At 35.1% G+C, this 27,981-nt stretch overlaps 4 protein-coding genes across 4 annotated transcripts in view; 1 reads left to right on the forward strand and 3 right to left on the reverse strand.

The window, feature by feature from the left end:
• Nucleotides 1–16,360, reverse strand: part of LOC123691897 — a 33,677-nt gene extending 17,317 nt beyond the window's left edge. Inside the window, exon 1 of the mRNA XM_045636483.1 lies at nucleotides 16,274–16,360. The gene's annotated coding sequence lies outside the window, so the exon portion shown is untranslated. The remainder of the gene's footprint in view (nucleotides 1–16,273) is intronic.
• On the reverse strand, nucleotides 15,228–27,429 carry LOC123692023 (TWiK family of potassium channels protein 9). Its single transcript, XM_045636645.1, has 7 exons — nucleotides 27,188–27,429; nucleotides 20,393–20,566; nucleotides 20,085–20,208; nucleotides 19,803–19,961; nucleotides 19,478–19,678; nucleotides 19,155–19,372; nucleotides 15,228–16,983 (listed from the first exon to the last, which is right to left on the reverse strand). The coding sequence occupies exons 1-7, from the start codon at nucleotides 27,341–27,343 to the stop codon at nucleotides 16,819–16,821; spliced, it is 1,197 nt and encodes a 398-aa protein (XP_045492601.1). The 5' UTR covers nucleotides 27,344–27,429; the 3' UTR covers nucleotides 15,228–16,818.
• On the reverse strand, nucleotides 22,313–23,413 carry LOC123692027 (cAMP-dependent protein kinase catalytic subunit 1-like). The gene has a single exon (XM_045636650.1). The coding sequence runs from the start codon at nucleotides 23,350–23,352 to the stop codon at nucleotides 22,360–22,362; it is 993 nt and encodes a 330-aa protein (XP_045492606.1). The 5' UTR covers nucleotides 23,353–23,413; the 3' UTR covers nucleotides 22,313–22,359.
• Nucleotides 23,887–25,142, forward strand: LOC123692024 (cAMP-dependent protein kinase catalytic subunit alpha-like). Its single transcript, XM_045636646.1, has one exon. The coding sequence runs from the start codon at nucleotides 23,942–23,944 to the stop codon at nucleotides 25,022–25,024; it is 1,083 nt and encodes a 360-aa protein (XP_045492602.1). The 5' UTR covers nucleotides 23,887–23,941; the 3' UTR covers nucleotides 25,025–25,142.
• Nucleotides 27,430–27,981: the final 552 nt, after the last annotated feature.

The following is a 27,981-nucleotide window of genomic DNA, read 5'->3' on the forward strand; positions in this document are numbered from 1 at the left end:
GAAAACTTTATATTTTTTTAGCAATCTATAGTTTTCTTTTTCTTCTTTCCTAACTCACTCCACTAACTCTTTGTTCTAAGTCTTTTTAAGATTGTGATTGTTCAAAAATAACTTTTCGATAACAGAATATGTAAGATAAAAATCATCATTTTATATACCTTTCAATTAGATACACAGAAAGTTTTGTTCAATATCTATACAATCTTTAATTTTTAGAAGTGATCAATTGTGTATGACGGAAGAAGAGGCCCAAGGCCATTTTTAAAAAGAGTGACGTCAGCAATTCTGACGTCACCATCATCAGGGCAGGCGCTCATACTCGAAGTTGAACGCCTGTAGGTATTTTTACTGCCCTTTTATTCCACGTCGTAATTACAGAGAGAGCTCCGAACGCTCCAACGGCCGGCGCGTGAATGTGCGCTCGTCGGGTCTTCCACGCAAGCCTTCACAGGCCTCGGGGTAACTGTTCGGGGCGACGGCCCCTTTCAGTGGTAGCAACGCCGCCTGCAACTACAGGCGGGGCACTGGGTGGGGCCTAAGGTCCGAGGTGTCGAATCCGGGAGGTGTCCTGCTGCAGTGCGATCGAGCCCGCGTAGGTATCGCGGGCGATCTGCGAGCTGCAGCGGGGAAGAATGTCCGTGGGTGCTTCACCGCCGCTTAGCGAGGTCGAGCCCGCCGGCAGGGTGCCGGGGGGCGCCCATCAGCCAGCGGCGGGGAAGCGGTCGTGTCCTAGGAGACTAGGTCACGTGGTAGGCCTCTTATGTCCGGCGGTCGTCGATGGTATGGCGCGATGCCCTGCAAATGCTGGGATCGTGCTCCGTCGGCGCGCGCGAACATAGAGGAACTCAGGCGACGAACGAAGTCGTCCAGGCTCTCCATGCGCAGGTCCCTGGAGATGACCTGATTCCGTACGAAGCGTGGTGCTCCGGAGATGGTGCGGAGCGTTAGCGACTGCTGCGCTCGCAGAGACTTGCGGTCCGTCTCGTTGGTCAACGCGAACCACGCAGGGGCCGCATAGGTGAGTCGCGTGCGAACGTACGCCTTGTAGATGCACAGCTTCGTACGGAGAGGCAGGTGAGACGCCAGCATGGGGCGGAGTATGTTCCGCACGGCGCGCGTCTGGGCGACCACGTTTTTCACATGGGGCCGCATCGAGAGGGTCTTGTCTATGGTCACACCGAGGTACTTGGCCTTCGGTGACCACTCGACGTTCTCGCCCATGAGAGACACCGGGGGTGGCAAAATGCGCGCCCTACCGATGGAAATCGCCTGAGTTTTTCCCACGTTGACCTTGAGTCTCCAGTCCTCCAGCCATGAGGGAAGTGCGTCCAGTGCTCGCTGCATCTTTACAGATGCATGTTTGGCGTTCAGCGAGGTGGTGATAAAAGCTGAGTCATCTGCGTACAGCGCCAAAATGGCACCGCCTGCGACTGGAATGTCGTCCGTATATCTGCTATAGCAGACGGGCGATAGGCAGCTTCCCTGGGGCACACCGGCTCGGATGGGGCGCTCGGTGGACAGTGCATCTTCAACCGCCACTTGAAAACGCCTGTCTTGCAAGAAGGTGGCCACAGTCTTAACTACTCGACGCGGAGTAGTAGACGTGGACAGCTTGTAGATGAGTCCGGTGTGCCAGACGCGGTCGAATGCTTTCTCCATATCGAGAAATACTGCGACCGACTGTTCTCGCTTGTTGTAGGCGGTAGCGAGGTGGTGCAGAACTCTCGTCACTTGTAAAGTGGTGGAGTGTTCGGCACGGAAACCGAACTGTTCGTCGCGTGGCTGAAGGTGAGGCGTAATGTGCAGCAGCAGTAGCTTTTCGAAGACTTTCGAGGTAGATGACAGAAGAGTGATGGGTCGGTAGCTCTCAGGTAGCATTATATTCTTGCCTGGCTTGGGAATCAGGATGACTCGGCCGAGCTTCCACGGAGATGGAAAGTGCCCGGTACGGAGGATTCCGTTGAAGAGCCGCGTCAGCGTCGCGATGGCTCGCGGAGGAAGGTGACGCAGCGCTTCATTGGTGACCCGATCGGGACCGGGGGCTTTGCGTAGTTTGGTTCGTCGAATCATCCTTTGAACGCGTCCAGGAGAGAACACGACGGGGTCTTCTGTCGGCGGGATCGGCGGTTCGAAGTAATCCTTCACATGTCGCTCGATGGTTTCTACGTGCTGCACATTCGTAGTCGGGTTAGGCATGAACTGCGTCTCCAGGTGGTCTGCAAATATCTCCGCTCGATCCTCAGCGCGGTAGCGTGGGGTTCCGTCACCGGCCATGAGGGGTCTAATCGGAGACGGTTTCCCCGAGAGCAGGCGGCAAAGGCGGTGCATGCCGGACCAGTCGTCACCGGCTCGCTCGATGGCGGTGTGCCAAGATTCGACTGCTACCGTTTCCAGTGCGTCTGAGATCTTGGCTGCCAGAGCGTTCAGCCGCGTCTTCATGGTCGGACATCTCAGGTTTTGCCACAGTCTACGCAGCTTCCTCTTCTCCTCTAACATCGCTTGTATGTAGGCAGGAAGCTGAGGTTTCTTCCGGGTAGATGCAGCGTCGAGTCTGGACTCTCGAAGCGCATTAGACATGACTGCGCTGAGGTCCGTAGCGAGTCGGTCGACGTCTGCAGGGCTCTCCACTTTGAAGGACGGCGAGTGTTCAGCCATGTATTCAGCGAAGTGTCGCCAGTCCTGGCGATGTTTCGGAGAAGGCAGTGATGTTGTCATCGGGGTCATTGTCAGCGTCAAGAGGACGGCTTGGTGGTCGGAGATGAGGTGGTCATCCAGGACGTCAAGCGACGGTGCGGCGACGAGGCCTCGAGCAACTGCTATATCGATGACGTCCGGAGTGTGGGCTGTACAGTACGGGTAGTGCGTTGGGACCTCTGGTCCTAGCACCTCGTAGCCGTGGCGGTCTGCGTCGTCCAGCAGGCGTCTGCCGTCCGGGGTCACGATGTTAGAGTTCCACGCCGTGTGTTTAGCGTTGAAGTCGCCAGCGAGGATCGTGGGCAGCGGCGAGTCCAGCAAGGTTCGGACATCAGCCACTGCGAGTCGATTCTGCGGCGGCTTATAAAAAGCGAATGTGCTCTGTGCCGTCGGACGCTCGTATTTAAATTAAACCATGACTCACAAGAATTAGTTTGAGAGTGTTGCCACTCTAATTTTTGCAATGAATTTTTATCATTTTTAACAAACATTAATTATTTCGTTAATTTAACCACTTATTTAAAAAAATTTAAGTAAACTTTAGCTAGTTATAATTATTTAGTAGTTTGACGGTAGTCGTTTATTGTCGTTGCGCCGACACGGCCATACTGACAGGCGGTGCGCGCTCTGCACCAGCCTCGTTGTAAAAGTCTGTAACAATGTCAAGTTATAATCTTGGCATGTTTTTTGTCGGTTCTCGGAGAGTCTCGAAGGTTCTCGTAGATTTCTCGGAGGTTGGTTCTCATAGATTTCTCGGAGGGTCTCGTAGATTTCTCGGAGGTTCTCGAAGGTTCTCGTAGATTCTCGGAGGTTCTCGAAGGTTCTCGTAGATTTTAACTGTTTTATTAAGAAATCAGTTTTTTGTACTCACATTATTTAATCTAAGAAGCTAATCATGTTCTGACATGAAATAATGACAACTATTCATCCACAAAATACTAAACCAAAGTTACGTCTAACACGGCCATATTGACAATCGTACGTCCTCGTACGCCTTTTCTCGTATTACAATACTACGGTAGTTCATCTCGGGATTTCAAAAACACACTGCCTCGGCCACACTGACCTTACATAACACTAAACACTCCACATGACAGAAGCAGTCCGTTCGCGTATCATGCGACCAACACCTACTCATTTGTGACATAGGCAGATTCTCGAAGGTTCTCGTAGATTTCTCGGAGGTTCTCGTAGATTTCTCGGAGGTTCTCGTAGATTTATGCTTATCACAAAGAGAGGCGCAGATAGCACGCACAATTCCTTCGATGAACCACACTCCCGTTACAATAATCCACGTAACAAACTTTTACTTTACACAACGCACGAGAAAAACACAAACGCCAGTATGCCGTTACAAAACTACGTAAACGTTTAAAATTTAAAAAGAGTGAGCTTGAATTCTATCCAACTTCTGATGACGGAAGAAGAGGCCCAAGGCCATTTTTAAAAAGAGTGACGTCAGCAATTCTGACGTCACCATCATCAGGGCAGGCGCTCATACTCGAAGTTGAACGCCTGTAGGTATTTTTACTGCCCTTTTATTCCACGTCGTAATTACAGAGAGAGCTCCGAACGCTCCAACGGCCGGCGCGTGAATGTGCTCTGTGCCGTCGGACGCTCGTATTTAAATTAAACCATGACTCACAAGAATTAGTTTGAGAGTGTTGCCACTCTAATTTTTGCAATGAATTTTTATCATTTTTAACAAACATTAATTATTTCGTTAATTTAACCACTTATTTAAAAAGATTTAAGTAAACTTTAGCTAGTTATAATTATTTAGTAGTTTGACGGTAGTCGTTTATTGTCGTTGCGCCGACATGTATTATCGCATATTGATCAAGCCTGAATTATGAGGTGCCGCTCTGACCAGGCCAATAAATTAATCATTATAAATTATGATTCACGTTTTTACAATTTATGGTTCTCTAAAAAAATATATACTTATTATTTAATAGATTATTGTTTATAGTGGTATAAACTATAAAGGATAATTGATATTTCGTGTCCTTCAGTCTTTTATATATTGACTAATATCATATAGAGACAGTTTATAACGAATCACTTATTTAATTATATATGATAAGTAATCAGTTGTTGAATAAATGTGGTTCCATATAAAATTGGTTAAAGAATGAATCTATTAATATAAAAATGTATGAACTGTGTGGAAAAGATTAGGAATTGGGAATTTCCAGAGTTCAGACTTATAGGTATTAAAGTAGATTATTTGCCAAAGTCAAACTGACTCTGAGGCTAATTTAACTTGGCGCATTAAAACGCAATCAGCGATAAACTTGGAAAGTCTTTGGTGTAAAGTAATGAGCTTGTCATGTTATAATAATATTATCATCGTTTCCAAAATTACGGCCAACGTCAGCTATACACATCGAATGTACACATTTTGTTGTATATATTCTTATATTACATCGTGTAATGGTAGGTTCATATAAATGTTAGTATTATTAGGTGTTTTTTTTTTCATTTACATCAAAGCATTACAAATTAGTTATTTATTAAACATAAACACCCAACACACTCAGCATTCGTGAGATTGAATAATTGCGATTAAAAAACACGCAGGCGATTGAGAACAGAACCGTAAATTTTTCTCTTATTTATTATGTTACCTTGAAATAATTGTTTGATATAAACATTAGGTTTTCGTGGAAATTATATAACTTTTCGCAATGCTTATATATTATATTCAAGGTTCTATGATACGATCAGGTTCTTATATATTTAAAAAAAATGCTATCTCTGATTACAACTCTTTTTCATTCCACTGCAATGAGACTCATATTTGTCAATTCTGCAGAGAGCAGAGACGGAAATCGTACCTATGAGAAATATATTTACTTATAATATCATATCAGCTATCGTCTATTGGTATGTTCATTTGTTTACTCTATCAAAAGCATTGCGAAGACAGTTCGTTTATGCACTCACATGATATTGAACAGGACGCGATGCGATATCAAAGTGCACTTGTGAATATAAACTGGGAATTTCTCAACACATATTTCTTGACAGAACATAAAATTAACTGTATTCATTCATCACTACATAGTATAAACGAAAGTCGCTTCCTCTGTCCATATATCCGTATATTAATATGCGTTAATATTTAAAACTACACAACGGATTTTGATGCTTTTTTTGATAGATAGAGTGATTGAAGAGGACGGTATATAATTTATGTATTAGGTTTGACAAAGCGGGAGAAGCAGCGGGCGGAAAGCTAGTTTTGAATAAAACACAATAAATAATATCGTGTAGGAGTTGGAGTTATTTCAATTGAACAAAAAGATTAGTTCTGATACAAAATGCACGAGTATTTGCACATGTGGTGTTGCAGGCTATTTTTGTTTTAGCTTTAGAAACAACAAACATCATTAATCATTACCGTAGCTAAATCTAATTTAAAATTTGTGTATTTGTCTGTTTTTCTATATGAATGGATAAAATACGGATGGTACCTAGTGTATAACCCTATATTATGTTAATCCTAATTTTGAAAATTTCCAGGGCCCTTTGCAGGAGATGGTTGATACTCTGATGGAGCAATTTGCTGTGCTCTACAAATAAATTTATGCGACTTACTCTATATTAATTTACCTATAAAAATCTATAATATAAAAATGAATCGCAAAATGTGTTGGTAAGCGCATAACTCGAGAACAACTGAACCGATTTCGTTAATTCTTTTTTTATTACATTTCTTGAAGTACGAGGATGGTTCTTATGGAGAGAAAACGTAAAAATGTACCACGGGCGAAGCCGGGGCGGACCGCTAGTATTTAATAGATTGGAGTATATCGCATTACTATTGATTTTGATCCTGTCAAAATAACTACTAACACAGTTCAAAAAATACATTAGTCTCACATGTTACTCGATTACACCAATTTAGGCACAGAATCTCTGTCCTTTCAATGAACAAAATACATATATACGACTACTGTGACGACTACCAATGTGCTATACTAATCTCCGTTTTTAATATTTGTTAATAAAGCTAATTTAAAATTTGACAAGATAATATATTATTTGAATAATGCCATATTCTATTGAGTAGAAACTGTTTTGCATAATCCCAAAAAGTCCATTATTCAAAAGCTTAAAAAGGTTTGAGATACGTTTTGCTAATAAAAATAATACCCATGTTCCTCAAATGAGTGACCGCAAATAAAAACATGGTTCATATTAAAAAATAACATAAAATATAATTGTAGTAGGTAGAGATATTTCAAAACATACTAATCAGATTTTCTTTAAAAGCAATCAAACTTTCCGAGGATAAGCTTTTTTACCTTCAACGAGATTCGAGCCTAGGGACTAGCATAGTACAGTTATTCTAATATGTTTGGAACCCACGAACCAAATTTACTTTGGAATTGCATTGATATAATAACTACTTGTATATATTTTATCAAATTTCATAAGCAATCTGTACGCATTATCTACAATGTACCTAGTTTATGTGATGTATTTTTAACACTCACGTTCTATTTCACCTCAGGCTATTCGATAAAGCTGTCTTTGCTCTCTCCATATCGCATTATAGCAAAATTGTTTAAGACTTTCAATTTATAAGTTAGATAGAGTTCTTCTTGAAAACATTTTCTTAAGCATAATTAACTTAATCGCATATAACAATATATCAAGGATACATTTTTAAATGTGAGTACCTATGTTAGGTTGCAGGAGTTGCAGGTTTTGGGTAATTAGTTTATATTCATAATCCACGTGTTTTTTTCTCTCTCTAAGGCAGAAAAATGAGCATATCTACGTACAATGCACATTTTTTTTTGTTGCGACTGGTCATTTAATAGTTCATAAGTTCATAAATAAAGTATCTCATCAAATAATAAAAATTGTAACCACTATCATAATGATATGTCTTCAATACTTTTGTGCCAAACAAGATAATAATATATTCTAATTTCTATCTATCTTCGTTTTAATAAATTATGAATATGGAAAAATTTTGCGCCGCCTCAATAATAATGTGAACTTGAACTCAAATTTATTGCCACAGCAACGTGGGTGATAATTATATATCCTAATTCACTAGTTTCTAGTTGTTTACCATACACGAAAGTGTGCTGTAAATCACAAACTTTACGAGCGGAACAATAGTCATTCCTAGTTTATTTTATTATAGTCTGTGTCTCTCTGTGCAAGATGAACGATCCCCAGAGAATTTCCACTATTTGGCACACGTTAACTAACGTAGTATTACCTTCTAATTATCTCTGAACTATAATTAGAATATTACTTTTATGTAGAGTTCGCTGATTGTATGTCATTGATTTTACTGGTTGGAAGAAAATAATGTCTTTGTAGGACATGTAGATTGTAGGCACAATGTAGGTCATTTATTTATTTATTTAACTATTTTATGTACCATTACATTACATAATATTAAAAGAAATGGAAAACATGCATAGCACATCTCATTTTGTTACGTATTCTGTGTTTATCTATATTTTGAAACTGCTTGTAATTTTCTTTTTAAATTAATGGAGACAGGGACTCTTGTCACTGCACATATAATAGGTACCTACTCTTTATAGAATACAAGTCGATAATAAATAATTAAAACGGTTTTCTCGTTACGTAATATGTATCTAATTTAATGCTCAAAATGAATAACAGCGGCTAATATGAATAAATCTGTTTGCCCCAAATATTATAATAAGTCTACAACTTAATAAGAGGGTTGGACTTAGTCCGTACTTAATTAACTGAACTGCTTGAAATGTTCAAGTAATCTCAAGCAACTGTTTCTACTTTCTACTTTGGTGGATATTATTTACTGAATTATATTTAAACCCGTATGATAAACCTAGAAGATTAGATTGTTTTCATGTTTGAAACTGTAATATAATAAATTGTGTATTTTAAGATTCCAAAGATGGTATTTAAAGAATTTTAATGAATAAACCAACATAAGACCACACAGTCTAAAGTCACACGGTACACTCATGCGTGAAATTTTTTATTAACTCATATTATTTCAAAAATATATTTGTGTAAAAATAACATAATATCAACCATAATAATCCATACTAATATTATAAATGCGAAAGTAACTCTGTCTGTCTGTCTTTTACTCAATCACGCCTAAACTACTGAACCAATTTGCATGACATTTGGTATGGAGATATTTTGATACCCGAGAAAGGACATAGGCTACCTTTTATTGCTTAATATGTACTACGGGCGAAGCCGGGGCGGACCGCTAGTATCAAATATAAGAAGAAAGTGTTGCAAGATATTAAAAATAATCCCATTATTCTCTTGTAAACAGTACATTAAATGTTACTCACTTAGGCTTTGATGTTTTTACACCTGCCTTTATCATCCGGTTCTCACAGCTTTATTTCACTCATTCGAATTTAAAGTGTTTGCAAGAATGTGAATTTACGTGTTGCGTGGATTATACGCGATAGAATGAACTATTTAGATCACGAGATTGCATTAGCGGCGCACCTTGGGGTCGTGAAAATTGAAATACATTTGATTAATCGTGTCGCACCCTTTCGGCTTCCTGACTATTTCCGTATTCCGCGAGTTTTGATACTCTGTGGTACTTCTAGTCTAAGATCCGGCTGCAGGATTAGTGCGCTCATCGGTTTTTTGCTGAAAACCGAATTTTTATGTATATTAGGAGAATATATATCGACTAGGTTGCCAGTCAAAATTTGGCCGCAAGCATGTTTAATTAAAAATTTTCTAATCGATTTTTGGGAAAAAAATTCGTTCACTTGTTTTTTTGAATAAAATGTAGTCTACATCACGGCAAATGATATAAAGATTCAAAAAAATCACGGTTGCCGCTTTTCACCTGGCCGCAACATCTTGGCAGCCTGGTGCAGACAGGTATGATTTCGATTCATTTTTACGTTCATAACGTACATTTATGAATCATATATCAAATTAAAGCTAATTTTTTTCTATTTATTATCATATATGGTTGCCTAATTAAATCCGGCCGCAAATAAGGGTTGCCGGCTGTTAAAAATTATATATATTTACGCCTATTAGTACACCGACGCATTCTTTTTATGTATATTTATAATTAGGAGAATATATATCGACTAGGTTGCCAGTCAAAATTTGGCCGCAAGCATGTTTAATTAACATTTTTCTAATCGATTTTTGGGAAAAAAATTCGTTCACTTGTTTTTTGAATAAAATGTAGTCTACATCACGGCAAATGATATAAAGATTCAAAAAAATCACGGTTGCCGCTTTTCACCTGGCCGCAACATCTTGGCAGCCTGGTGCAAACAGGTATGATTTCGATTAATTTTTACGTTCATAACGTACATTTATGAATCATATATCAAATTAAAGCTAATTTTTTTCTATTTATTATCATATATGGTTGCCTAATTAAATCCGGCCGCAAATAAGGGTTGCCGGCTGTTAAAGATGTTGAATATTTAAGGTTGAGTGAAAGAAAATATGTCGTCCTTTTCAAAATGACAAATTTAAAAAGTAATATTGATTTAATATAATTAACAGCCGATCCTCTCTTTTTCTCGTTGTTTCGCTGCCGCACGCGAATGCGTCGGTGTACTAATAGGCGTAAATATTTATAATTTTTAACAGCCAGCAACCCTTATTTGCGGCCGGATTTAATTAGGCAACCATATATGATAATAAATAGAAAAAAATTAGCTTTAATTTGATATATGATTCATAAATGTACGTTATGAACGTAAAAATTAATCGAAATCATACCTGTTTGCACCAGGCTGCCAAGATGTTGCGGCCAGGTGAAAAGCGGCAACCGTGATTTTTTTGAATCTTTATATCATTTGCCGTGATGTAGACTACATTTTATTCAAAAAACAAGTGAACGAATTTTTTTCCCAAAAATCGATTAGAAAAATTTTAATTAAACATGCTTGCGGCCAAATTTTGACTGGCAACCTAGTCGATATATATTCTCCTAATTATAAATATACATAAAAATTCGGTTTTCAGCAAAAAACCGATGAACGCACTAATCCTGCAGCCGGATCTCGTACTATTCTGGTTTAATGTAATATTGAAATATGAGTAATGCAGGCACATGATTAGAATATGTACTTGTAAATTATATTATACAACTTGCTGAAGTTTATGATGATCCCTTAATGATTCCCTTTCCTTACACAGTTATTATTCATGTTATAATAATATATAATAATAATAATGTGTTTTACATATAAAAAGCTTGTAATTACAGTCCCTTTTTTGCTACCGATTGCTATTGCCTATTATTATATTAATAAACCTAACATCAGAAACTCAATCATTTTATTTTAACAAATAAATACAATATGTATTTAATGTTCAAATGTGTTTATGTTTATCAAAATAATATTTATAAACATCATGCAGATGCGTTGTAAACAGATATTACCAGTAGGTAAATAACTTTTGTCGCGTTCAGTGACATATTCCTTGTTATTTTTACACAAAGAAAATATCTCTGAAATGAAGCATTCAGTAAGTATTCTCTGAAATTGGAAACTCGAGTCGGGCAAACGTTCAACTTTTCATGACATGTCTCTATATATAGGAATTCCCGAAATTACAAATTTTAAACGAACCAAATAAAACAGTATGTACTCATGCAATGCGAATATGTGATCATGAATCACAATATAAAATAATTCCGAAAATAAACAATATTAATGTTGGTGTGATAAAAAATTATCAAGATATCAACAGGAGGATAGATGCTTTAAATTAGGTACTGTATTTCATGTCGAGTGTGGGGAACCTAAGTAGGTATAATAATATACCTACATTGAATTAATTATCAACATATTAACAATTGATCAAGAGATAAAATAATAATAAGAGTGCCATATACTTATCAATATACTTATACCAACATATACCGTCCAACACGATAAAAAATTCTTCAATATATTCTGTAGGTAAATTTGCATAATTACTTACCAATACATCATTTAAATGATGACAGGCTAATAATAATTAATCATCTCGTAATATTATTATCATGCATGGGATATCGGTTGAAAATCAGGTACAAGTTCTTTAAAAAAAGAGAAGAATTTCCAAACCAATCCAGTTTAGAAGGCATATCAATAATAAAAAATAGTACCTAGCAGAGATTATGTAATAATAATTTGTTGACAGTTTTAGACGATTGTAGGTCATTCACATTAAGTGATTTTTCGTTTAATTCCTAGTACTATAGGGACCTAAAGTTTTTTTATTGAAATATAATGATTTATTATATTCTTTGTTTTTGACTACATTAATAAAAGATACCTACTTTATAAACGAAGGTTAACTTTGAGCTTTTATTTGTCAAGACATCTTCAATGTATTGGAGAAACAAACAAGTTTTATTACCAAAGTAGGATCATAATTTCCTTGTACCATGGTGGTTTCATAAAAGTTTGTCAAAGAAGGAAACAGCCTCTGTAACTTACATAGTTCCATAATTCCTAAAGCCTTATAATAACATTTATGTATTCTTTATTCAATCAGAATTCTGGATCGATTGTCGCAGTGTTCAACAGTCTGGTAAAGACCTATATAAATTCGGCTTTATCACCCAATTTCGAGCATTAAATCCTCAACTATATTTTACATATTTTATTAGTAGCGCTTAAACCAGGATTTTATATTCAAAATTCTCTCTCTAAGAATAGAACAATTTATGTAGAATCAATAAATAGAAGATGTATTTATTCACCACTAAAAAGAAAGAAGTAACCTTGTCCTACATTGAGCAAGTACCGGGGTTCATTATTAGTATACGGCTTTGCTAACAAGTGATAAAAATATATTGCGGAGCCCAGACAGATTTGGCGATTGTTTTATCGTTATGTTTTTCTGATCTGTTTTGTTCAATTTTTTTATCTGTAGGTATCTTAGTTTTGCCAATGCAGTAAATAACCGATGTTTTTCACTGTTATAAAATAACTAGCTTTCCATCCGCAACAGCCCGCGCAGTCAAAGAAAAACCCGCATAGTTCCTGTCCCCGTGGGATTTCCGGGATAAAACCTATCCTATTTCCCGGGGTAAAAAGTAGCCTATGTCCTTTCTCGGGTATCAAAATATCTCTATACCAAATTTCATGCAAATTGGTTCAGTAGTTAAGGCGAGATTGAGTAACAGACAGACAGACAGAGTTACTTTCGCATGGATATGTTATAACTATATCTGTATACAGTTATCTATTGTTCCTAAAAAAAGAAGTCCCGTTATTTGAGTAAGTATTTAGTGTCGTTAGGTATGTACATTGTATCTACGTATATTCGTATATTCTTCGTCTGAAAGTTTCCTTAAAGACACTTCATTCAGTCATTCTTACTAAACAAAAAGTAAAATGAGGAAAACAACGAACATTTTTAGGACCTCGTCGAACACTATTTCTAACTTTGAAAATCGATCAATAAAACTCTCGTCATTCATTTATCCCAAGCTAAGATCCCATGACCCGTAAAGGGATACGGGATATAACATTTAAAATCAAATCAACTATTATTTATATCTTAATTTCACCAATGTACCATAAACAAAGTCGCTTTCTCTGTCCCTATGTCCCTTTGTATGCTTAAATCTTTAAAACTACGCAACGTATTTTGATGCGGTTTTTTTTAATAGATAGAGTGATTCAAGAGGAAGGTTTTACCATATACCTAATTTATTAGACAAAGCGGGCGAAGCCGCGGGCAGTTAGCTAGTTACCTATAAACAGTGTGCGGAAATATATCGACTACACAAATGTTCAACAACTAACTCCGTTTATTCCGACTTCAAAAATGGTGGTTTTCAATTCGACTGTATATTTACTTTTTGGTTTCCTTAGTTCAGAACTGTCAATTACTGGGTGAATCGATTCTGATTATTCTCTTATTATTTGAAAGCTAGTTCCTTCCGCATCTAGTCTTTTGTTTTTTGTTGAAAATAATTAATCAACTTTTAACTTCAATAGTTTCTCTATGATTCATTAAAGATAAAAACAAGAAGTTTTAGAACATCACCGGATTAACAACACGCTTTAATAAATTACAAGTGTGTCATAACATTGTAACTCATAAATCAGACAAATTCACAGCATAATCATAACACAGGTTTACAAGCTTTTTGGTACTGTATTTTTTATTATCCCTTATATGTCGTGTCTGATATTATCTATACTAATATTATAAAGCTGAAGAGTTTGTTTGTTTGTTTGAACGCGCTAATATCAGGAACTACTGGCCCGATTTGAAAAATTCTTTCGGTTTTAGATAGCCCATTTATCGAGGAAGGCTATATATAGGCTGTATGTCATTACGCTAAGACCAACAGGAACTGAGTCATGCGGGTGAAACCGCGAAGCGCAGCTAGTTACAAAATAAATTTAAAACGATGGCAAAATACCTACGTTTCAGAAAAAATCGTGCTGACATTATTCACAACAGCAAAGATTCAATAAACAGTGGTAGTTACCCATGTCATAGATACTATTTTGTTTCCAATTGACAGAAAGACACACTGAAATTAAACTTAGTATTCAAATTCTACATATCCCAAATACCACTACTATCTCTTCCTCGAATTCTAGTGCGATGCGCTTATTAACAAGAAATGAGTTATTATAAACACAATTTATTTCAGTACAATACCTATTCCCACCACTTAAACGCATTCAACAGAACGTGGCAATGTTTGCATTATAAATTACCGATATTACACAAACATTGGGATATATTTTATTGCGCTATAAAATTTAAGACCAAGTAGGTATCTAAATGGAAGATCGTCCCGCAAACGTTAAGGAATTTTTATACACGTTCATTAAAAGTTTTAGCTTTTCGTGATGTGTTTGATATTTGGCTATTTGAAATAGATTAAAAGAATATACCTGAACATAAATAAATTCCTTCCCACAAATAAATTAATCAATGTAAATTTTAAAAGACACACACTACGTACTATTAATACGGGCTGAAAAATTGAAACCAGGTTACGTTATAGGAATCTGAGTTAATCGACTTTATAAAAATATTGGACCGCCAAAAACCCCATTTGCGGCGGCACCGGGAGCCGGTTCCGCACATTTCCCGATTTTTGCAAAATGGCTCCCGCACTTGAGTGGTTAATAATATAAAAGTACTAGCTTGCCGCCCGCGGCTTCGCCCGCTTTCTCTAAAACGATTTGAGATTTAAAATATCCTATCTCTCAAGTTGGATCGAACTGCATATGGTGTGCGAATTTTATTATATAATCGGTTAAGTGGTTTAGGAGTCCATTGAGGACAAACATTGTGACATTAAGATGGATAAAGCTATCACGTACCTAGAGCCGTATGCTCAATATTTTTAAAAAATCTATAATATTTCACAAAAGCCATTCATTTTTTCATATACAGAATTTGTAGCTGTAATCTCCATACATTGTATAATGTATATAATATGTAATGTTATCTATAATTTCTTAATAAATTAACGATAACGTTATAAAGGTATGAGAGTATTAACAATGAGGATTAAAACCAGTCAGTAATACAAATAGTTTTAATTAGACATTGTTGCGAATGTTGTTACACAATTTTATTAGGTACCTTGCGTACTTTTATAATCGCAATTTCAGGAAATGTGTTTACGTTCCCAGTAATACACAATAATGCGGTCATTGTATAGAAACGTAGTAAAAAGCTCTAATGTCGGGTACTTAGTATAAAATAGAAACACTTTATGTGATTTACTGTGTATACTGTATTAGATTCGTGTATCAGCGTGAATAACAAAAACCAATTTCATAGCAATGGCCATCATGCGTCAAATTTTAACAACAAATTGAATTCCAAATTTTCAAAACAATTAGTTAAACATTCCTTTATACAAAAAATACCACTGTTTAACTGGTGCGTTAATTACATGGAAGACAGTATTTTTAAAGCAGACAATTTAATTTTGTTTAGCTAATATCTATTAAAACAAACGCATAGTTTGCGGTTTTGCGGTTAGCCTTAGCACGAAGTATTAACCACATAGAAATCGTTTATCATGCATACATTTATTTACACACGTCAGCATTTACGTATTGGAAAAGTATTTCGACAGAGGATATGTAATAATAAGCAAATGTGCTCCTTGTGATATCTGACGAAGGTGCTACTATCGATCCAATTTCTTTACACTACGGCTACCCAGTCTATTTGACCGAATCTGTGACTAGAATATTAAAATAAGCCGCTATCCGTCATTTTATTTGTCTAGAGCAATTACGTTATTTACGCTTACAAAGAAAATCCCATTCATGGTGTTATAATCATTCAAAAACGTTACCAAGAATTATCCTCAATTATTTAACAGAATACAAAAACAATTGCCTATGTTATTTTATTTTAACACAGGACAGTCTTAAATAAAAAGTAATTCATCTAAGGGAAAACAATATCTATGCTACTTTATTTAATTACATTCATCGAATATTTAACGTAGCTGAAAGTAATTTGTCGCAACATTTTTCCGATTCACAAAATATCAGAATGTCACGCAAAACGTTCATAAGTTTTATAATGTAGCAATCCGCAGTGTACTTACTTCCTCCTTATGAAAACCGGCCGAACATTCACAGAGTTATACAATAACATAGCGAAGTAAAATAACTGCTCAAGTCCAAGAACTTATTTATTGCGGAAGGGAACAAAACAAAGTTTATATTTATATTACAACGTCCGTTCGTAATTAAATTTTAATCGAGGTTTATTTACAGCAATTACCATAAATTAATATTGAATAGTAGGTAATCAATATGCAAAAAATATCCACATCATTTACTTAATTATAAAATTGCTATGATATTATGTACAATTTTAATAATAATTAAGTATATCGAAGGGCAGTTTAGAAAATGGAACATTGTAACAATTAGACTCATTGTAATCTTAAAATAGTTTGCAAACTCTTTGGTCTTTAAAGCATAAGCCTTTACGCGATCAACATTGAGAGCTTAATAACTGCTTGATTGAAATAGTGACTAGATTTTAAAAAAAGACTAGAAGAGACTAGATGAATCGTTCCAAAAATAAGCTTATCTGCGGCTCAGCGGAAAAATATCAATGATATTTTATTGATATTCTATTCATTTAAACGGATGATTCATAAATAACAATTTGAACTATTGGTGGTTTTTGTTGAGTAGGTGACGGAGAATTTATATTTCTTATGACGGCCTCCAAAGCTGCTTCCCATTCGAGCTGGCGCTTCTCAGCTAGGGCTTCGCGACCACCGCTCATTCGTGGCATTGTTACCTGCGGATAAATTAATTAATAAATTAACATAATTTATAATATTTATGAGAACATGTAACGGTTAACCACTAGTATTTTATTTTTTATGTTTAAACCTGTTTAGTAATTTGGAGGCTTAAATATTAAATGGTTTTTAATAAATTTCAACTTTACAAGTAAGAAAAAACTCCATGAAACTTTCCATTTTCTGTTTTTTGTAATACTATTGGTTTTATGAAAACGTCGAATTTGAATTTTTATACTTCCGACCCTTTAGCTTACCTAATATCACGACACTTTTATAATACTACTCTAAAATCGGAATAAATTATATATGCTTACGTTTTGAAAAGGCCCTATCTAACTTCCAAATCTATCACATTGTATCTACAATTATGGAAACTAATCAAATATATCAAAGGGACCACCAAGGGACTTGTCTATATGCTCGTAATCTTGGTGTCAGAATGGACGGAGTCACGTAAATATTCGAATACGACGGTATCAATAATTTCATCACGCAAAACTGAATGTGTCACGTGGGACATGTTTTGTTTTATGATTATGTCCTAACGTTGAACATGTTTGCGAAATATGAGACCCTAATCCTACCGTTAAATTTAATATTCAACGTTTTGAATAATTAACTCCGATCATAAATTTACAATTTACGTAGAATGCAATCTACCATCAAAATAATAATTGGACGAAATCAAGCAAAACAATATTTCATGAACAAGTTTTCGTACACTTCACTTATTTATAATTTTTTTGCAATTAATACTTACAAAATTAACAATATATTGTACAACAGAACCACAATCTCGATTAGTCCCTACTTTTAAATGGGCTACCTGGCAACTATTGCTTAGTTACAATCAAATTATACACACATTATATATTTGGATGTAGGTAATATAACATAGAATAACGTTGAGCTTGTACTAATATTATACCTAAGAGCATACCGTATTTTCGGTAGTACTTACATAACATGGACGACCAGAAAAATAGCTTATTAAATCTGAGTCGAGTAAATAACAGAGATTACTGGATCCAAGTAATATCGAACATGATAATGTTCGCCCAACCTTAATAATTTTGGTATGATCCCGAGAATAAGCAAAGGCGGCGGTACGCGGTCGATTCTTTTGAAATTTTTATGTTGTGGCTCATAATTTCACAAATAAAGTGCGGTACATTTGAAACTTGGAACGATGTGGTTTATCCATCGATATTTATATATTTTATGACTATCTTTAAATCCGCAGCAACGATAGGTTGCAGCAATATCCATACAACATTGACACGTAATGGTCGGATCTCTGTGAAGGTCGACGGTCTGTCGGACCGCTGACGCACTTTTATAACAACACGATGTTTTACAACCGCGGGATCGGAAACATATAAAATTATCCAATAATGTTTGTATATGTTGGACATACATTCAGGAAATTCACTATTTGTGTTTAATAATAATCAAAGCATTAAAAGCCAAAAAAAGCTTGACATAAAAATACCATCGCGTCAATTACGAACATAATAGTGTTATTCGAAGAATTTTATGGGATACTAAAACTAAAAGGGTGGCTATTGCGCCATTGAAACATTCATCGACCTGGTTTGAATGTACTTAATAGTAGTATCAAGCATTTTCAATTAAGGCACTATTACAAGTTTCGGCTCATAAAAACTCTTATATAAAATTAAGATAAGATTGCCATCAAGTTTTCATCTAATAGCCAAAGTACGCTTCAAATATACATGTTCAAAGAAGTTTATCTTTATGTAATTTATTGCTTATAAAAGATCAATCGCGATCTGTCCGTTACTCGAAAATCTTGTTTATAAAGACGGACGTCTGTCGACTTTGCGAAGCTCGAAATTGAACGGTTCTTTGAACTTGATGTCCATCGATATCATTTTGATTTGTTATGAATTACACATGAGTTGTCGTTACATTGATCATTTTAATTTCAAGCGATGATAGGATCCGCTTCTTTTTTTACAATTTATTTTTTTACAATATTAACTACCTACTTGTTTATTTTTAATTAATAAATAAATTATCCAAATTAATATAAGCCACAAAACTACAATTTAAATCGGACGCTTTAATTTCCAAGACAGTTTTAAGCCAGCAGTAAATTTGTACAAAACACAATTAAAATACTTGGTTAATGGGTACTCACGATAGTTAAAACCTTCCGAAGGTCGTGGAGCGCAGACACGTCGACTCCTCTGCCGGCGTCGCCGAGCCTCCTTAATGTGTCTGCCAGTGGACCTGACAGCGCTCGCAATTGTTGCCAAGAACGAGCGTATTGTCTACGAACTAGCTCAATAATAGTAGACGTGAGCGCCAAACCGATTAGGATATACAACGTACATAGCAGCATATACTTCGGTCTCTCTGAAAGTAGGAAAAACAATGAGAAAAGTTGCATCTGCATCGTACATAATCCGCAATGGTGACGTAAATAAAGCAAAACCACAATATCGGAATTTTTATGCTTACTTGGCACAAGATCGCCGAATCCAATAGTCGTCATAGTAATGAAACAAAAGTAAAATCCATCATAAAAAGTCCAATCGTCTTCCCACATTTTAAATAAACCAGCACCAGCTGATAGATATACGAATAAAAATCCGACAGCCCAAAACGCGTACAGTGAGCGTTGTCCAGCTGGATTTGCTTCTGATACCCGGTTACACCATTCTAAAGATAACAAAACAAACTTCATGAAGATACGCTTAAATAAGTTCTTTTAAGCCTTTGATGAGAGATTTATGAGCAATTTGATATTAATAGCCAAAATAAATCACCTTGTAGTGAAACTTACTTGGCATCTCCGGTAAATGTTTAGCTATCACGGACACAAATGTTGCAAACACTCTTCCCAAATCAGCAATCACTGTGAGCGTCAACGGTATCCCAACAAGTGCGTATATTATACAAAATAACCGTCCCCAAAAAGTTTCAGGCACTATGTTTCCATATCCTAAAAAATATTTAAAAATACACACATGGAATATAATATATTATTAGCACAGTTATTAAACCACAGTAAAAAGAAAAACAAAATTTAAACAAACTTATTGAATGCTTACATGTTTTTACACACCTATTGTAGTGAGCACAGTGGAAGAAAAGAAAACTGCTTGTAATATACTCCATTTCTCTTCTAAAGGTGGAAAATTTCTTTCTATTTCTAAAGCCAATCCACTACCAGATGCTTCCTCTAAAACCTATTAAAATATATATTCACTATAACCTCAAATAGGTATTTTTTTAAATCATTTAAAAGAATCACATTGTTGTCATAACTCTTCGGCATAATATATAATAAAAAAAGACATTTCAATTAAAGAAAATATATTTTATACTTTTGGCTTAACATAAAGAAATATTTCATCATGTCAATTGACTTACTTTTTCGTAAATGGATAGTTGAGCGCTCAGCAGTTTCTCCATGCTCACAACTTCAGTGCCATTAAAATTGAAATCCGATACCACTCGTATTAAATTCCAGCGTTCAGTGAGTAAGCGGTCTCGAACATATTCCTGTTTTGCCATTTCTGCTGGATACTCTAATGCTCTAAATACCTATATTTAAGAAACACAACTTTTATTTAATATTCACTACACATGAACAATGAAAATACATAAATAATGAAGAAAAAAACAAATCAATAAATCCTGCATCTCATAAAAACAAAAAAAAATAATTGTTTCACGTTAATCTTAAAATAAGTCAACCGTAATCATCTCAAATCGCTTTATTTACAAAAAATATTACAATTATAGTATATGATTGTATAATAAAACATAATATGTACAATTACAGCCTAGAAATGTTCAAACTCTTTTTCAAAAAGGCACTCTGGAGACTTTTTTAACTTTGCGTTATCAGTGCCGTAAAAATTACTCGTATCACCAATATTCTTTATTACTGGTTTGTATGGTGGATACGTTCTTTGGTGTAGAATTGAATGCCAATCGATATCTTCGAACCATATGTGTTTCTTTATGTCAAAGACACCTGCTTTCAAAGATCCGAAACGTTTTATGGGATCCACTTCTAAAAGATTCTTTACCAATGATTTACAAGCTGGCGTCATGCAATTAGGGGTTTTGAAAGAACCAGCCAATATTTTTTCATAGAGTTTCATCGTGTCTGAACTGTAAAATGGAGGGTATCCAGCGATCATTTCAAATACAAGAATACCAAATGACCACCAATCCACAGAAAATGTATAGCCCTTTGATAAAATAATTTCCGGTGCTATATATTCAGGTGTTCCACATATTGTCCATGTTCTATTGCGTATGATTTTACAAAAACCAAAGTCACCCAGTTTAATGTATCCAGATTCGGAAAGAAATATATTTTCTGGCTTAAGATCTCTATGTACAACACTACAATGATGTAAATATTCAAGTGCAAGAACCATTTGCGCAGCATAGAATTGTGATAAAGGCTCTGAAAGATTTCCTAATCTTTTTAATAGAGAAAATAATTCTCCTCCAGGTTCAAAAGGCGTGATAAGGAATATATAAAAATTATCTTTGCAACAAAATTCTAAATTAAGAACAAATGGAAAAGTGACACTTTCTAAAATTTTCTTTTCAAGCAAAAGTTGCTTCACATTCTTCTTTTTTATAACTTGAACCTTCTCCAATGCTTTCATGGCAAGATATTCGAGTGAAATTTTATCTCGAACTAGAAAAACGGTTCCAAATGCGCCTGTTCCTAAAGTTGCCATGAGATCATAATCCTCAGCGGACTTCTCACGCTTCACAGGATTAGCAAAATGTTCTAAAAAATCTTGCTTTAGTACGTCCAAATAGCGCTTATGGTTCAGTTGTAACTCATAAGTATACGGTTTAATTTCCTGCTTAGAAAAAGTCATATTCCAACATTATTAGGTAAATTAAGTGTTGTAAAGAATTATGTATTTCCACAACATACATAAGTAATAATATTTGGTCAAATTCAAGAAAATGTCACACACTGTAATGATCATGACATTGATATTATGTCATGAATAGACATAAGCAATAAAGAACAAATCATAGTATATCTCGATTCTGTGGAGACTACTCTTTATAAAATATCATTATTATACTCATGTTGTTTCAAATTTCATGCAGTCTCACTTATGGGTGTATTCAGAAAGAAAGCTTGAAACTTATAAGCGCTTATCGGTGCTTGTCAATGCTGGTTTTGACAAGCTTGTCAATGCTGGTTTTGACAAGCTGGTTTGAGCATTGACAAGCGCCGATAAGCGCTTATAAGTTTCAAGCTTTCTTTCTGAATACGCCCTATGTGTCTCAGTAGTCAGTGAATATATCGCATAATGTCCTTATATTTCTAGATAATTTTTTGACGATTTTCATTAAAAATCTTCGAATTCTTTTTCATATAAACATTTAGATGATTTTTTTAATTTCTGTTGTTCCATTTCAGGAAAATTACTTGTATCGCCTGGAGATGGACATATTGGAACAAATGGCGCGGGTAATCTTTGGTGGAGTATTGATTGCCAGCAAATATCAAAGAACCAATTATGACTCTTTATGTCAAATACTCCGTTTTTCAATGATCCTAGCCGTTTCGTCGGATCTACTTGCAATAACCCTTTAACCAAACTTTTACAATCGGGCGGTAGCGAATCTGGACATTTATATTGCCCTTCTAATATTCTTTCGTACAACTTGCTTGGTTCTGATGCGAAAAAAGGTGGATGGCCGGATCCCATTTCAAAAATTAAAACACCAAGTGCCCACCAATCCACTCCAAATGAATATCCTTTTGAGAGTATCACTTCTGGCGCTAAATACTCAGGTGTTCCACATAAAGTCCACGTTTTCTTCTTCAGTACTTTACAAAATCCGTAGTCGCATAACTTAATGTATCCATTGGTGTCTACTAAAATATTTTCCGGTTTGATATCTCGATGAACAATACCACAGTGATGCATATATTCTAGGGCCAATGTTACTTGACTAGCGTAAAATTTTGATAATGGCTCCGAAAATCCCCCATATTTCTGAATATATGTAAAAAGTTCACCTCCAGCAATATAAGGTAATATGAAATATAAATATAAATTATCTTTAAAAGCAACGTCCAATGATATAACATTTGCAAAATGCACACTTTCTAGTATTTTTTTCTCCAATATTAAATGTTTTACGTGCCTCCTTTCAACTACAACTCTTTTCTCGACAACTTTCATAGCGTGATAAGTAAATGTTCCTTTGTCTCTTACTAAAAATACTTCTCCATAAGCACCACTTCCAATTGCTTTAATATTATCAAAGTCGTCTAGTGTTTTATCAGCATTGGGTGGATCTTCATATCTCTTTTTGAATTCATCTTTCAGCATATCTAAGTATCGTAAGTGATCTTTATGGTTTTGATCAGTGTATCCAGCGGTAGGAGCATTACGATCATGTGCATACATACTCTTTATTATACGGCTGTATATATTTTACATAATTCATATATCAAATGATAAAATCACCTCCAAAATATAATTGTATAAAAATCATTTTGTCATAATATATCCTATCACGACTTTGGCACATCTTTGGCATTCATCGGAAACTGCTAAGTACTACAGAGTATCATAATTTTCAAATTACCATTGTAAATTTTAGAATTTATATAAATTTAACTTCAACACCGGGAAAATAAATCTTAATCCTTTAAACTCAAATTAGACTTTTACAGAAGTTTTTATAAATAATTATTTAAAAATATTGAAATATAGATTAGATAATATTTGCGATAACATTTTTATTTTAGCAAAAAAAAAATAGTTTTGCCTCGAATAAAACAAGCATCTATGGTATTGGTTAGTATGAAATTTCAATGTGACGTGAAATAGAACCCCATATAAAAAATTACTTATTTTCATCTTAATAGCCTATGAATAATTTTTCAAACTGTTGTCGAAAAGAGATATCGATGCTATGGCAGAAGATGCCAAAAGACATATTTATTCGCCACATCCTGAAGGATACTCGCAATCTAAGCAAGAGCAGTACAAACAATATCTCAAAAAATTGCAACACAATTTTATCGAAGCATGGAACGAAAAATTGGAATGTAATGCAAGCTTAGGTGATTTCGAAAAAATTAAAGTTTTAGGTACAGGAGCGTTTGGAGTTGTTTATCTCTCTAAATACACAAAAACAGGAAGATACTATGCTATAAAAATGATGGAAAAAGAAAAAATTGTAAAAATGAAGCAGATTGAACATAGCTACTATGAAAAGAAAATACTTTGTGGACTGAACTTCCCTTTTGTGGTCTATATGAAATATTTCTTTAAAGACAACGTATATTTATACTATGTCCTTCCATTTGTGGCAGGAGGCGAAATGTTTACGCATTTGAGGAAATTAGGAAAGTTTGATGAGAGCACTGCAAAATTTTATGGAGCCCAGGTAGTTTTAGCGTTGGAATATTTACATACGTGTGAGTTAGTGTACCGTGACTTAAAACCAGAAAATATACTCATAGAACGAACTGGTTACATAAAAATCACAGACTTTGGCTTTTGTAAACTTGTCCGCGGCAGAACATGGACATTGTGTGGAACTCCCGAATATCTCGCACCTGAAGTCATTTTGAGTAAAGGGTACGGTATGTCTGTAGATTGGTGGTCACTTGGCATATTAATATTTGAAATGAACGCTGGCTACCCACCATTCTATGCATCCGATCCGATGAGAATTTATGAAAAAATCGTAGCAGGAAAATATCGATGTCCTAGCCATTTTACCCCTGAACTTCGAGATTTGCTCGCACATATTTTGCAAGTAGATATAACGAAGCGTTACGGAAATTTAAAAGATGGTGCCCTTGACTTTAAAAATCATAAATGGTTTCGACAAATAGATTGGGATGGTCTCCTCAATAGTCGAATTCAGGCTCCATTTGTTCCCAAAATACGATCACCCGGTGACACTTCCTACTTTGAAACTTATGAAGATGAAAAAATAAAGGAGAGTCCTGTTTGTTTATATGAAGAAGAGTTTGCTGACTTTTAAAATATTCATTTTTCACTTTAGTACTATTTTTCATTTACTTAAAGAGTTCTGATTTTAGTTTAAGCAAGCACTTTTAACGAAATAAGGTTTACTAGTAGGCTATGGTGTTGAAGTGCGTTTTGACTTGTAAGTCACGATGTAATGCTGTGTTATGTACACAATTAAATAATTGAATAAAATAGAATGTTATTTTTTAAGTTGAGGTCAACAAGATAAAATAATACAAAATTTATTTATTGAATTTCTTCTATATTTTTTGGCAACACGTCAATAGTTTTAGAAGACAATGACGCTATGCATGTTCTGACATCATTATGTTTTGTTCTAATTAGCTAACACAAATAATCACCCAACTACACGTAACATACATTATGGGAAAAGGAAGTATCAGAAATTTATGATAACATCACTGCTATAAATATAATATTTAAACTTGAAATTATTGGTTAGGGAGCCAGGTGCAAATTTGGTTAATTATTTCCTCTCAAGAGATAATTCGTCAGACGCATCAGAGTATAGTATTATAAAGCCTCGTGAACGTCAGCTGGCGCTCGGTTGGGGGGATGAGCGGTTGTAGCCTCCTACGCACGTAGGAAAAAAAAATACATTCATTCATTTCCTCTCAGCTAAAAATTTGTCAAATTGTAGCTAACCCAATATCTCAACGAAAAAAAATAATCAGCTGGTTACAACATGGTGTATTATGCGTCAGCTGGTGTCTCGAACATGAAAAAAATAAAATTATTTTCCGTGATTTCCTCTCAAACAAAAATTTACCTGATGATAGCTTATATGTAACTGTGGATATATATATAGGTCAGCTGGCTGTATCTTGGTGGAAAAACCGTCAGCTGATACTTTGAAAGTTATTACATAGGAGTTAGACAGAAGCATCTATTGCCAATTTATATGCATCAACTGACTAGGTTTTCCTCGAATTATTGCTAGCTGATTTTTTTTATTTATCGCATCAGTATATTAACAATCAGCTCACAAATTTTCATCTGAGATGAAATGACGTATCTTTAATTATTATCGTTATTTTTAAAAATTCAAGCAACACACGCTAGCATAATATAGACAGTAATAAGGTACTTGGAGGTGGTTAGTTGTGCGCATGATCGGGGCACTACGTACATTCAGCCACATCGGTAAACATGTTTTTACAAATATTATAAACTGCATTTAAAAATAACTATCATATCATCAAATTCACATAATTACCTAAAAGTGTAACAAATATGAAATAACCCACTAAAAACATTAGTTAACTATAATTATTAAAAAAATAATAGTTAATATATAATTAATAAAGTTATTACTTATCTTTTACAGGGACTTATGTTGATGGAATTCCACGTACCTCGATGATTTTGTTAATGTCTCATTATATTCGAGACACCAGCTGACGTATAATACACCATGCTGTAACCAGCTGATTATTATTTTTCGTTGAGATATTGGGTTAGCTACAATTTGACAAATTTTTAGCTGAGAGGAAATGAATGAATATACTTTTTTTTCTTACGTGCGTGGGAGGCTACAACCGCTCACCCCCCCAACCGAGCTCCAGCTGACGTTCACGAGGCTTCATAATACTATACTTTGATGCATTTTACTAATTACCGCTTGAGAGGAACTTGGTCATAAAATCTGCTTCTGGCTCCCGGACCAATACATAAACCGACATATAAAATCGCACATCTGAGTCAAAAAATCTCTTTACGTTGACATTTAGTCAGTAGTTACAGAAGTAACTTTTAGTAAAGTAACAATTCAGAAGAATAATAATAGTTATTACCACAGTTATGTTATTACTATTCCTTCTTTGAAATAATAATATTCCTGTCCAAAACTCGAATAACAATGGATATTATAATAATGATGGATTTCATCAAACCTTTGTGAAATTACACATTCTCAGAAGACGGGTTTTTTATAAGTTTTAGTCGAAATTATGTACCTTACTCATTACTATTCGTTAAGCCTTAATTCACACATAGTTGGGTAAACCTCATGCTTCTTCCAAGTTTAACGTATAATATTGTATTACTACAGCTACTACTTTACAATCTTTCTGACCTTTTAAATATTATTTGTTAGAACAAATTATCATTACATTGGCTATCGGACTATGTATTAATCTATCTATTTTTTACGTACCAGTCCACCACCGGCCGTATACAGCATGAGGGCGACAAACAATCCGACATGAGAGAGGGCAGCTTTAGGAAAATATCTTTCCCATTTCGACGGAGGAGGAGCACCGCCCATCAAAGTCTCTGTCTCCCAACTAACATTCTTCACTCCTTTACACATCGTGTCAAAAGACTTGATCCAGCATTAAAATAAATTTAACCATTTTTCACCGAAGATTTTGGGGTTCCATATTTATAATTAATAGTCTCTGAAAATTTAAATCGTTATTTTAAAGCTATACATAAAAGGCAACTTTAAAATATGAAAAGATAGAACAAAATTACACAGATTGGTGGGTGTATTTAAAAATAAATAAATAAATAAAGAACATTTTATTTATCAACAAATAATATATAACTTTAGGACGTACTTAATAAACGAACTTTATTAAAACAAATGTAAACTAAACAATCTTTATTATGTAATATCACGTTCAAGAGAAACATGACCAATATACACTGTAAATGTAACTGACCTACTTTGAATAAGGAATTTCTGCAGGCTTTTACCATAAACTTTTTCTGATTACCAAAAGTAGGTTACGTTATCCCCATTTAACCTTATCTTTCTGATGTATCAGTAATTTAGAAAATTACAATATAATTTAAAAGCATTTTTTAAGGATAACGTAGCCTGCAATGGCGTCAAATTATGTAAGAAAGAAAACCGGACAATGTAGAAAACTTCGTAAATTAGTGCTACACAAAATAGCAAATTCAAATAAAACGTTTACGAGAGAAAGTTTTCCATTAAATTAC

Source organism: Colias croceus, chromosome 5, assembly GCF_905220415.1.
Source record: "Colias croceus chromosome 5, ilColCroc2.1".
In the NCBI taxonomy this organism is placed as follows: domain Eukaryota; kingdom Metazoa; phylum Arthropoda; class Insecta; order Lepidoptera; family Pieridae; genus Colias; species Colias croceus.

Excerpts from the sequence above, each read along its gene's own strand:
- LOC123692027 (XM_045636650.1), bottom strand. The coding sequence starts at position 23,352 with ATGCTGAAAGATGAATTCAAAAAGAGATATGAAGATCCACCCAATGCT.
- LOC123692024 (XM_045636646.1), top strand. The coding sequence starts at position 23,942 with ATGGCAGAAGATGCCAAAAGACATATTTATTCGCCACATCCTGAAGGA.
- LOC123692023 (XM_045636645.1), bottom strand. The coding sequence starts at position 27,343 with ATGTGTAAAGGAGTGAAGAATGTTAGTTGGGAGACAGAGACTTTGATG. Across the intron at positions 20,209-20,392 it reads AACTATCCATTTACGAAAAA|GTTTTAGAGGAAGCATCTGG; the intron begins GTAAGTCAATTG and ends ATATTTTAATAG. Across the intron at positions 19,962-20,084 it reads CACTGTGCTCACTACAATAG|GATATGGAAACATAGTGCCT; the intron begins GTGTGTAAAAAC and ends AATATTTTTTAG.